A 12,614-nucleotide genomic window follows, 5' to 3' on the forward strand; every position below is an offset into this window, starting at 1 on the left:
GGGGGTAGAAGTGCCCGGTGGGCAGGAAGGGGGTAGAAGTGCCCGGTGGGCAGGAAGGGGGTAGAAGTGCCCGGTGGGCAGGAAGGTGGTAGAAGTGCCCGGTAGGCAGGAAGGGGGTAGAAGTGCCCTGTAGGCAGGAAGGGGGTAGAAGTGCCCTGTAGGCAGGAAGGGGGTAGAAGTGCCCGGTAGGCAGGAAGGGGGTAGAAGTGCCCTGTAGGCAGGATGGGGTAGAAGTGCCCGGTGGGCAGGAAGGGGGTAGAAGTGCCCTGTAGGCAGGAAGGGGGTAGAAGTGCCCGGTAGGCAGGAAGGGGGTAGAAGTGCCCGGTAGGCAGGAAGGGGGTAGAAGTGCCCGGTGGGCAGGAAGGGGGTAGAAGTGCCCGGTGGGCAGGAAGGGGGTAGAAGTGCCCGGTAGGCAGGAAGGGGGGTAGAAGTGCCCGGTAGGCAGGAAGGGGGTGACAGTGCCCGGTAGGCAGGAAGGGGGTAGAAGTGCCCGGTAGGCAGGAAGGGGGTGACAGTGCCCGGTAGGCAAGCGGTTAAATCTGTTTGAGTAAGGTGGGGATTTAACAAGATTCAGAAACGCTGTAAGGGGTTATGGGCGATGGAATTAGTAATTTAAATGGGAATATAATTAAACTATATATCGCTCCTTCCCTTTATTTAATTTCAGGAATACAAATCCAGAGATGTGACAGAGGAGGGTGAAGAGTTTAGTACGATTTGTCCAGGAACATTGCTCTTCTGGCCGTGGGAAAGGAAGAAATTCCGGCAACCGCCTGACACTCAATATGATGGTGGATATATTTCTGGGTAAGCAGTGCAGCTCACAGTCTGTCGCCATGTCCCATAAAAAATCCCATAGACCAGGGGTGGGCAACTGTGGCCCTCCAGCTGTTGGTGAACTACAAGTCCCATCATGCCTCTGCCTTTGGAAGTCATGCTTGTAATGGTCTGTTTTGCAATGCCTCATGGGACTTGTAGTTCTACAACAGCTGGAGGGCCACAGTTGCCCACCCCTGCCATAGACTATACCATTTCTTTTTCTTTTTTTTTTTTTACAGGCAGTAAATCTGCGAAGATCCAGACTGGTATATTTGGAAAGGGAGCAGCTTATTCGCGGCACAATGCAGAACGATTATTCCGGAAGCTGGTTCTGGACAGAATCTTAGATGAGGAGCTTTATATCACAGTCAATGACCAGGCCGTGGCGTATATGAAAGCTGGGGAGAGGGCTCAGGCTGTGCTGAATGGTTTTACAAAGGTAAGTGTCCAATACTGTTCCTATACACTACCTCAATGTGTCTCAACCTATTTTCAGTCCCGAGGCATCCCAGTCCAAGAGCTCATTCGCACGTAAGGTTGGGGGAAAGTAAAACCACTCATTTTAAGCCGCGTTTTTACCACCCCTTGACAGCTCCTGCTTTAGCTGCAGAGGCAGCGGCCAGGGTCATATGAATTGTAACCTCTGCTGTGTTCAGCAGGCACTACCGCCCGCTGAAAGTGACCAATTCAGGTGCATAGGGATGCTCTGCAACCACCCTGCAACCACCTTCATTTCACCTGGTTTTGGCATGGTGGCACTGCATTTAGGCTGTTAAAAACAAGGCAGCGAGGAGGCAACATATCACCTCCTCACCGCCTGTCAAATGCCTCTAATAAGCAATCCGAACATGGATCGCTTTTTAGTGGAGCAGCAGTCCTTGCCACTGGTGTCCTGCTAGCTTAGAAAAGCAGTTCTGATGGTACAGGATTAGGGATCAGGAATAAAAGTCATGTACAGCCATACATACACCCCGATCAGCCATAACATTGAGCACCCGCCTAATATTAATTAGGTCCCCCTTTGGCAGCCAAAACTGCCCTGACCAACTGAGGTATGGATTCCACTCAACAAAGGATCACACTGCCTCTGCTGGCCTGCCTTCTTCCCACAATGTATCCTGGTTCATCTCTTCCTCAGGTGAGTGATGCGCACACACACCCCGCCATCCACATGATGGAAAAGAAAAAACGTGATCCCATTGATCCAGTTCTAAAGCTGACGAGCCCATTGTAGGCACTTTTGGCTGTGGATTCGGGTCAGCATGGGCACCCTGACCAGTCTGTGACTACACCGCCTCATACACAACGACCTGCGATACTGTGTGTGTTCTGACACCTTTCTATCAGAACCAGCATTCACTTTTTCAGCTTCGGTAGCTTTTTTTACTGGATTGGACTACACAGGCTAAGTAAGGGGGGAAGAAAGGGGATTTAAGTGACTTTGAACGTGGCATGGTTGTTGGTACCAGACGGGCTGGTCTGAGTATTTCAAAAACTGCTGATCTACTGGGATGTTCACACACAACCATCTCTAGGGTTTCCAGACTCCACAGACCAGGCAACGTTTTTCCAATCTTCTGTTGTCCAGTTTTGGTGAGCCTGTGCGAATTGCAGCCTCCATTTCCTGTTCTTGGCTGACAAGAGTGGCACTTGGTGTTGTCTTCTGCTGCTGTAGCCCATCTGCTTCAAGGTTGGATGTGTTGTGCATTCAGAGATGGTATTCTGTATACCTTGGTTGTAACATGTAGTTATTGTAGATACTGTTGCCTTTCTATCATCCGGAACCAGTCTGCCCTTCTCCTCTGACCTCTGACACCAACAAGGCATTTTCCTCCACACAACTGCCGCTCACTGCATATTTTCTCTTTTTCGGACCATTCTCTGTAAACCCTAGAGATGATTGTGCGGGAAAATCCCAGTAGATCAGCAGTCTGCCACCAACAACCATGCCATGTTCAAAGTCGCTTAAATCCCCTTTCCTCCCCATTCTGATGCTCGGTTTGAACTTCGTCGTCTTCACCACGTCAAGATGCCTAAATGCATGGAGTTGCTGCCATGTGATTGGCTGATTAGCAATATGTGTTACAGAGCAATTGAAAAGGTGGACCTAATAAAAGTGGCCGGTGAGTGTATACTGATCATTTGATGTAATCAGACTGTGTACTTCACCCTACCAGGTTGAGTTCCAGGACACCGAGAACGCCAGCAGTCTCAGGAAACACAAGGCATCTGTTTTGGGAGCTACGTCCCACAGGGAGGAAATGGTTAAGAAATGCCAGGCGGAGCTGACTGACCTCTGCAAACGTCTGGGCAAAATCTTTGGTGTGCATTACTTCAATATATTCAACACGGCAACCATAAGGAGGATCGCAGGTAAGTGCCTGTAAATGAGTTCTAGAGATGAACACACTGTGAGTGAAGGCGTAGGATACACTTCGGGGTTCATTTACTAAGGCTGGTTCAGACTCTCGTGCGCTTCTGCAATGAAACCAATCAACTTCCAGGTTTTATTGCTAAATCTTATGAGTGAACCAGCTTTAGTAAATAAGCCCCTTTGCACTTCCTGTCCGCCCTATAGCAGATATACTACTACAAGGCAGCGCGAATGCGCAAATCATGTATACAGTATCTCACAGAAGTGAGTCCACCCCTCCCCTGGACTGTATACAGAGTGTGTATGTATATATGTGTATGTATATATGTACACATCTTCATTTACAGTCATTTTTTTTTTTTTACGCAACAAACGTGCGTTCAGACGTCGATTTTATCAAAGCGCTTGTAAATGCGGCAAATCGCATTTATAAGCCTTTGAAATATTTTTTTTTAACTCTTCCAGTTCCCAATGCTGTCCAGAGCCTTTTTTCATCATGAAAAATGCATGCAAAGAGTTTTCAAGGTGCTCAGATGGACAAAACACTGAATACAGGATGTTCCTACCAAGCTTGTCACACATTGTAATGACCAATTCACACCTCAGACCTCTCCCACCCTTGGAAACAAAAGATATGTTAATGACCATTCACACCTCAGACCTCTCCCACCCTTGGAAACAAAAGATATGTTAATGACCATTCACACCTCAGACCTCTCCCACCCTTGGAAACAAAAGATATGTTAATGACCATTCACACCTCAGACCTCTCCCACCCTTGGAAACAAAAGATATGTTAATGACCAATTCACACCTCAGACCTCTCCCACCCTTGGAAACAAAAGATATGTTAACCACTTGCCCTCCTGAGGATTTACCCCCTTCATGACCACGCCTCTTTTTGCTACTCGGCGCTGCACTAATTCAACTGATAATTGCGCGGTCATGCAGTGCTGCACCCAAGCGAAATTTACGTCTCTTTTTCACACAAATAGAGCTTTCTTTCGGTGGTATTTGATCACCTGTGTGCTTTTTATTTTTCACGCTATAAACAAAAAAAGGCCAAAAATTTTGAAGAAAAACAATGTTTTTTACTTTCAGCTATAATAAATATATAGTAAACTCAAAGTTGGTTATAAATTTAGGCCAAAATGTATTCTGCTCCATGTTTTTGGTAAAAAAAATCCCAATAAGTGTATATTGATTGCTTTGTGCGGAAGTTATAGCGTCTACAAACTATGGTATAGATACTGCAATTTACACCATTTTTCTGCTATACAGCGCTGCGCTAGTTTAACGGACAATTGCGCGGTCATGCAATACGGTACATAAATGAAATTTACATCCTTTTTTTTTCCCACAAATTGAGCTTTCGTTTGGTGGTATTTGATCGCCTGTGCGTTTTTTTTTGTTTTTTTTGTGCTATAAAAAATAAGGCTGACAATTTTGAGGAAGAAAAACAATATTTTGGACTTTTTGATATAAAACATGTCCAGTAAAAAAAAAATTTAAAAATCAAATTTAGTCATAAATTTCTGCCAAAATGTATTCTGCTCCGTGTCTCTGCTAAAAAAAAAAACCCAATACGTGTAAATTAATTGGTTTACGTGAAAGTTATAGCGTTTAAAAATGGCGGGAAAAATACTGGGATTTTTAGGTTTTTTTTATACTAATATTGGCGGCGATCAAGGACTTATGGCGGGACTGCGGCGGACATTCTGACATTGGGGGGTACTGACTTGGGGTCACTGACATCCCCAGTGACACCAATACAGTAATCAGTGCAAAAAAAAAAAACAAAAACACTGACCCTGTACTAATGGCCCTGGGGAGGAAGGGGTTAAGTTTATTTTGCAGGGAAGGGTTATCTGTGTGAGGGGAGTGTTTTACTAGGGGGCGGGGGTGTGTACTGCAGGGGACACGGCTGATCGGGAGAGTGAAACTCTTCTGTCCCGATCAGCTTGTACTCGAGCTGTCAGGGAAGTGACAGAAAGCACAGCTACTGCAGCTGTGTTCTCTGTCAGTGATTACCGCCGATCGCCAGGAGATAGCCGGTAAGGACCGACTGTGACCTGGCGACTGACATCTGCGGCTGTGATCGGCGGGACAGGTAGGGGGGTGGCGCGCCTCACACACGCCCCCTACCTGTTTACAAAACACACGTTTTAAAACGTGGTTTTGCCTGCCCGTGCCGCCCTGCCGCCGTATTTCTACAGTGGCAGGGCGGCAAGTGGTTAATGACCATTCACACCTCAAATTCCTCATGAAGACCCCCTGCCAGGTGACCTTAATGACTCCCTCCACCAGACGCCTTTCCCACCCTTGGAAACAAAAGAAATGTGAATGAGCAACTCACACCTCAGCTAATCTCAACACATACTGCTGTCTCTGCTTCTACTCTCTGTATTTCTCTGAAACAGAGTGAAATAGTTAATAATTTACCACTTTTCAGTGCATTCTGGGCATTTGGGAGGTTCTCCTGTGCTTATCTTTAAAAAACGCTTCTAAACGCAAGCGCGCATTAATGTGTTATGCAAAAGCAGCTAAACAGACATTTTTTAACCTACATTTTCCAGCAGTCAGTTTCCATTGTTCAGAAGTGTCCCGTGTACATGGGGCCTTAGTCATACATTTAGGCCAAAATGTACCGTGATCTGGTGCCTGCTGTGTCTTCTGATCACAGTGGAACACCAATCGCTGTACGGGACCTCTGTGTGAGGTCCCAGTCATGTGAACAGCGATTGGCCAATCAGTGATCACATGAATAGTAGTAAGCTTCTGATATTGCTTACTACTAGTGAAATCTGAATGATCACAGAGGTCACATGGTACAGGGCTATTCACAACAGCCTTGTACCATGTGACAAGCTGTGACCAATCACAGCTCACACAGTAGTTCTCAATGGCTGCAAGAATGCAGCCAGAGAGAAGGAGAAATAATTGCTTTTACAGCCTTTATGGGTGTAAAAGCAATCTGTGTAAAAAGAAAATCTTCATCACCCCCCACAAGTTGTACAGTGTCACCAGGGTGACAGTATGTAAAAAAAAAAACCCATAAATAATATAAAAAATAAATAATGTAAAAAACATTTTGAAAAAATATAATTTTTGATTATAAACTAATTTTGTTTTTTTGTTTTTTTTTAACTAAAAAGATAACTGAATAAATTTTGGACAAGATTTATGAAGAAAGATTTATTTGCAAAATTTAAGAAAAACACTTTTTTTCAAAATTTTTGGACTTTTTCATTTATATAGCAAAAAAAAAAAAAAATCCCAGTGGTGAATAAATACCACCAAAATAAAGTTTTATCTGTCCCAAGAAAAATGCTAAAAAATTCATACGGGTACAGTGTTGCATGACCGCGCAATTGTCATTCAAAGTGGGATAGCGCTGAAAGCTGAAAATTGGCCTGGGGGGGAAGGGGGGGGAAAGTGTCCGGACTGGAAGGGGGATGAAAGTGTCCGGACTGGAAGGGGGGAAAGTGTCCGGACTGGAAGGGGGATGAAAGTGTCCGGACTGGAAGGGGGATGAAAGTGTCCGGACTGGAAGGGGGATGAAAGTGTCCGGACTGGAAGGGGGATGAAAGTGTCCGGACTGGAAGGGGGATGAAAGTGTCCGGACTGGAAGGGGGATGAAAGTGTCCGGACTGGAAGGGGGATGAAAGTGTCCGGACTGGAAGGGGGTGAAAGTGTCCGGACTGGAAGGGGGTGAAAGTGTCCGGACTGGAAGGAGGGGAAAGTGTCCGGACTGGAAGGGGGTGAAAGTGTCCGGACTGGAAGGAGGGGAAAGTGTCCGGACTGGAAGGGGGTGAAAGTGTCCGGACTGGAAGGAGGGGAAAGTGTCCGGACTGGAAGGGGGTGAAAGTGTCCGGACTGGAAGGGGGTGAAAGTGTCCGGACTGGAAGGGGGTGAAAGTGTCCGGACTGGAAGGGGGGGAAAGTGTCCGGACTGGAAGGGGGGGAAAGTGTCCGGACTGGAAGGGGGGGAAAGTGTCCGGACTGGAAGGGGGGGAAAGTGTCCGGACTGGAAGGGGGTGAAAGTGTCCGGACTGAAAGGGGGGGAAAGCGTCCGGACTGAAAGGGGGGGAAAGCGTCCGGACTGGAAGGGGGGGAAAGCGTCCGGACTGGAAGGGGGGGAAAGCGTCCGGACTGGAAGGGGGATGAAAGTGTCCGGACTGGAAGGGGGATGAAAGTGTCCGGACTGGAAGGGGGGGGGGGGGGGAAGCGTCCGGACTGGAAGGGGGGGGGGGGGGAGTGTCCGGACTGGAAGGGGGGGGGGGGGGAGTGTCCGGACTGGAAGTGGTTAACAGACAAACAATGCTGAACTCGGAAAGGTGCCTGTGGGTCGTGCTCGTCATTTCTAACCACTGACCTGTTATCTTTCTTGTATTACAGAGTCTCTGTCTGCAGAACCCGACGTTTTACTGCAGATTGATGGAGTCACGGAAGATAAATTGGAGAAATATGGAGCAGAGCTAATAGACGTTCTTCAGAAATATTCCGAATGGACTCTTCCTGGTAAGACGTCTATCCTAGTATATGCGCAGATGTGAGAAATGATCGTTTTACGTCTGGTGATTTCATGTTCACATTTATGATCACAGCTGATGATGGTGCCCAGAGGTCCAGTGTAACGACCAGCTATAATACAGGGAACTATGACAGCGATGAGGAAGAGGACTCCATTAAATCAACTTATTTCAAGGCCAACAAAGAGAAGAAAGGGACAAAACGTAAGACGGCTCCCTATTTCCGTAAATCCAAGAAACGGAAAACCGGTGGAGAGGGGCAGCAGTACCGTCCCAAAGGGTGAGATACCGTATCGCTATGGCAATGTGTCACTTCTGATTTATTGTACAAATTTAAAAAAAAATAATGAATCTTTATTTCTCCATGATTCCCCCTACCAGTGGCAACAATTCAAAATCTTCCAGAAACAATGCATCCGGTAAAACGTTTACAGACTATAGTAATGATCACGACAGTGGGCCAAGGCCGCCAGCAGTGAGAAGACCGGGGTTCATGGCTGTGCCCATGCCTCAGAACAACCGCCGCTTCCTGAAACCCGCATTCACATTCCTTTGATGCAGCAGTGTTTGTATATTTGTTTTTGTATTTAAATGTTATATATTTTTATGGACCCCGAACTTCTAAGTAAATAAATATTTCTCTTAAGTCATCTTCTTAAACATTCGTGTTTTCAGTGCCTAGACTAGGTCATCTACTGCCCGGGGTGAAGATGGGAAACTGCGCCCCCAGCTGCATTGGTGGTGTCACTGTAAGGAGAAAAATTGTCCCTGCATTGGTGGTGTCACTGTATGGAGAAAAATTGTCCCTGCATTGGTGTCGCTGTAAGGAGAAAAATTGTCCCTGCATTGGTGTCGCTGTAAGGAGAAAAATTGTCCCTGCATTGGTGTCGCTGTAAGGAGAAAAATTGTCCCAGCATTGGTGGTGTCACTGTAAGGAGAAAAATTGTTCCAGCATTGGTGGTGTCACTGTAAGGAGAAAAATTGTCCCAGCATTGGTGGTGTCACTGTAAGGAGAAAAATTGTCCCTGCATTGGTGGTGTCACTGTAAGGAGAAAAATTGTCCCAGCATTGGTGGTGTCACTGTAAGGAGAAAAATGGTCCCGGCCTCTGTGGTGGCACTGCAAGAGAAAAAAAAATGAAAATGTCACTGAATAGAAAAAAAAAAAAAAGATGCTCCCCCGTTCCCCCACATACAAATCTTGTCCCCTAAAGTGGTTTCTTAAGGTACAAGTTTTTTTTTTACCTTAATACATTCTCTGCATTAAGGGAAGAAAACCTTTTATTTGTAGCCCTCCCAGCCCCCCCCCCCCCCCGATACTTACCTGAGTTTGATCTTGATCCAGCACTGTGCCTGAGAGCAGAGTCTCTCTCTCTCCTTGCTGGAAATCAAGGCAGTAGTCTGAGTCACTGAGGAGGGAGTGGGGGGCCGAGCCGGGCTCTGTGTGTCAATGAACGAACACAGTGTGACTCAAGAGTGAGCCCGCACTGAGTACCCCCATCGCAAGCTGCTTGCCATGGGGGTGGGGGGGAGCAGTAGAGGAGCCAGGAGCACTGGCAGGAAGGATCAGGGCTGCTCTGTGCAAAACCATTACATAGAGCAAGTACCGTATTTTTTGCCCCATAAGACACACCTAGATTTTAGAGGAGGAAAACAGGAAAAAAAAATATTCTGAATCAATGGACTGCGGACATAGTACAGGAGATGGCCAGAGCCTGCAGACACGCTACAGGAGACGGCCAGAGACTGCGGGCACGCTACAGGAGACGGCCAGAGACTGCGGGCACGCTACAGGAGACGGCCAGAGACTGCGGGCACGCTACAGGAGACGGCCAGAGACTGGGCACGCTACAGGAGACGGCCAGAGACTGGGCACGCTACAGGAGACGGCCAGAGACTGCGGGCACGCTACAGGAGACGGCCAGAGACTGCGGGCACGCTACAGGAGACGGCCAGAGACTGCGGGCACGCTACAGGAGACGGCCAGAGACTGCGGGCACGCTACAGGAGACGGCCAGAGACTGCGGGCACGCTACAGGAGACGGCCAGAGACTGCGGGCACGCTACAGGAGACGGCCAGAGACTGCGGGCACGCTACAGGAGACGGCCAGAGACTGTGGGCACGCTACAGGAGACGGCCAGAGACTGTGGGCACGCTACAGGAGACGGCCAGAGACTGTGGGCACGCTACAGGAGACGGCCAGAGACTGTGGGCACGCTACAGGAGACGGCCAGAGACTGTGGGCACGCTACAGGAGACGGCCAGAGACTGTGGGCACGCTACAGGAGACGGCCAGAGACTGTGGGCACGCTACAGGAGACGGCCAGAGACTGTGGGCACGCTACAGGAGACGGCCAGAGACTGTGGGCACGCTACAGGAGACGGCCAGAGACTGCGGGCACGCTACAGGAGACGGCCAGAGACTGCAGGCACGCTACAGGAGACGGCCAGAGACTGCGGACACGGTACAGGAGACGGCCAGAGACTGCGGACACTGCACAGGAGACGGCCAGAGAGTGCGGACACTGCACAGGAGACGGCCAGAGAGTGCGGACACTGCACAGGAGACGGCCAGAGAGTGCGGACACTGCACAGGAGACGGCCAGAGAGTGCGGACACTGCACAGGAGACGGCCAGAGAGTGCGGACACTGCACAGGAGACGGCCAGAGAGTGCGGACACTGCACAGGAGACGGCCAGAGAGTGCGGACACTGCACAGGAGACGGCCAGAGAGTGCGGACACTGCACAGGAGACGGCCAGAGAGTGCGGACACTGCACAGGAGACGGCCAGAGAGTGCGGACACTGCACAGGAGACGGCCAGAGAGTGCGGACACTGCACAGGAGACGGCCAGAGAGTGCGGACACTGCACAGGAGACGGCCAGAGAGTGCGGACACTGCACAGGAGACGGCCAGAGAGTGCGGACACTGCACAGGAGACGGCCAGAGAGTGCGGACACTGCACAGGAGACGGCCAGAGAGTGCGGACACTGCACAGGAGACGGCCAGAGAGTGCGGACACTGCACAGGAGACGGCCAGAGAGTGCGGACACTGCACAGGAGACGGCCAGAGAGTGCGGACACTGCACAGGAGACGGCCAGAGAGTGCGGACACTGCACAGGAGACGGCCAGAGAGTGCGGACACTGCACAGGAGACGGCCAGAGAGTGCGGACACTGCACAGGAGACGGCCAGAGAGTGCGGACACTGCACAGGAGACGGCCAGAGAGTGCGGACACTGCACAGGAGACGGCCAGAGAGTGCGGACACTGCACAGGAGACGGCCAGAGAGTGCGGACACAGCACAGGAGACGGCCAGAGAGTGCGGACACAGCACAGGAGATGGCCAGAGAGTGCGGACACAGCACAGGAGATGGCCAGAGAGTGCGGACATAGCACAGATGACCAGAGACTGTAGACCTTTGGGGAGGGGGGGGACACATGACAGGTCCCAGAAGACTACGGGGTCATTCACAAAGCGCAGCACTTCTCGGCATGCACAGTGGGCACCCAGCTGTGAAGCCGCAAGCTGTCACAGCCGGGTGCCCATGTCGGCGAGAGGAGACTGAGGAACTGAGGACACAGCTGGACCGAGGAACAGGTAGGACCAATGGAGGTTTGCAGAGAAGAGCCGAGCGGCCGGCCTGGTATTCTAACACGGGGGGAATACCGGGCCGGCCGCTCCATAACATTTTACCCCATTTTTTGGGGGGGGAAAGTGTGTCTTATGGAGCGAAAAATACGGTAACTATAACATGTTTGTTATTTAACAAAATATATTTGAAGGATCACATTAATACCACCCCCAACCCCCCAAATACAGAGCTCTGTCATCGACACCCCAACCCCCCCCCCCCCCCCCCAGCTGCTCACCAAAACATCAGAGCAGGCGCCACTGTCTAGTTGCAGGGAAGGAGCCCAGAAGAGGTGCTCTGTCACTTGTAAGCACAGAAACCAGCTTCCGTGTTTACAGCAAGTAAAAGCGGATGAGCACAAAACAAAAACAAAAAACGAAAGGAATGGCTGAGGGCCATAAAGTGGATCTAAATTCTGCCAATACTTCCTTTTTAGCATTGTGATGTCCACAAGATGCCTTTACATCCAAGTCGTTGGCCAATTTGAATAGCTGGCACAGGATGGCGAGACTGGACACCAGTAGTTTATAGACTCGCTTGTTGCTCAGTGTCCACCCCTGGAATGAATTAATTCCTGGGCACGCGTTTAGGAGTGCCAGCTGTTCCAAGTTTTTGGCTGAAAAAACACATCACGGTGCTTCCCCATCCACCCTACAGCCCCAACTTGGTTCCTTGCGACTTTTTCATATTCCCAAAGATGAAGGCTTTGAAAGGACACCATTTTGGTAGTGTGGATAACGTCTGAAGATCCACTCCGCAGGCTCTGAACGCCCTCCCACTTGACTTCCAGGGATGCTATGGAGAATTGCGCAACTCAGAATGGTCCTCAGTAGTTTGTATGGCCCCCACGTGCTTGTATGCATGCCTGACGTCGGGGGAGGCTCCTAATGAGACCACGGATGGTGTCCTGGGGTATTTCCTCCCAGATCTAGTCCAGGGCATCACTGAGCTCCTGGACAGTCTGAGGTGCAACCTGGCGGTGTCAAATGGACCGAAACATGACATCCCAGAGGGGTTTTGTTGGATTTAGGTCAGGCGAGCGTGGGGGCCATTCAATGATATCAATTCCATTATCCTCCAGGAACTGCCTGCATACTCTCCCACATGAGGCCGGGCATTGTCGTGCACCAAGAGGAACCCAGGACCCACTGAACCAGCGTAGGGTCTGACAATCGGTCCAAGGCTTTCATCCCGATACCTAATGTGAGTCAGGATGCCATTGTCTATCCTGTAGAGGTCTGTGTATCCCTCCATGG

At 49.7% G+C, this 12,614-nt stretch overlaps 1 protein-coding gene across 1 annotated transcript; it reads left to right on the plus strand.

Annotated features, from left to right (window-relative positions):
- Window positions 1–649: 649 nt before the first annotated feature.
- LOC149427349 (recQ-like DNA helicase BLM) lies at window positions 650–8,374 on the plus strand. The gene is made up of 6 exons (XM_089668100.1): window positions 650–807; window positions 1,059–1,258; window positions 2,997–3,192; window positions 7,591–7,713; window positions 7,800–8,004; window positions 8,106–8,374. The coding sequence occupies exons 1-6, from the start codon at window positions 786–788 to the stop codon at window positions 8,278–8,280; spliced, it is 921 nt and encodes a 306-aa protein (XP_089524226.1). The 5' UTR covers window positions 650–785; the 3' UTR covers window positions 8,281–8,374.
- The last annotated feature ends 4,240 nt before the right edge of the window (window positions 8,375–12,614 follow it).

The sequence above is a fragment of the Staurois parvus genome, unplaced genomic scaffold (genome assembly GCF_062004578.1).
Source record: "Staurois parvus isolate SC_StPar_1 unplaced genomic scaffold, SC_StPar_1.0 ptg003849l, whole genome shotgun sequence".
Lineage (NCBI taxonomy): Eukaryota > Metazoa > Chordata > Amphibia > Anura > Ranidae > Staurois > Staurois parvus.

Excerpts from the sequence above, each read along its gene's own strand:
- LOC149427349 (XM_089668100.1), top strand. The coding sequence starts at position 786 with ATGATGGTGGATATATTTCTGG. Across the intron at positions 808-1,058 it reads GATGGTGGATATATTTCTGG|GCAGTAAATCTGCGAAGATC; the intron begins GTAAGCAGTGCA and ends TTTTTTTTACAG. Across the intron at positions 1,259-2,996 it reads TGCTGAATGGTTTTACAAAG|GTTGAGTTCCAGGACACCGA; the intron begins GTAAGTGTCCAA and ends TCACCCTACCAG.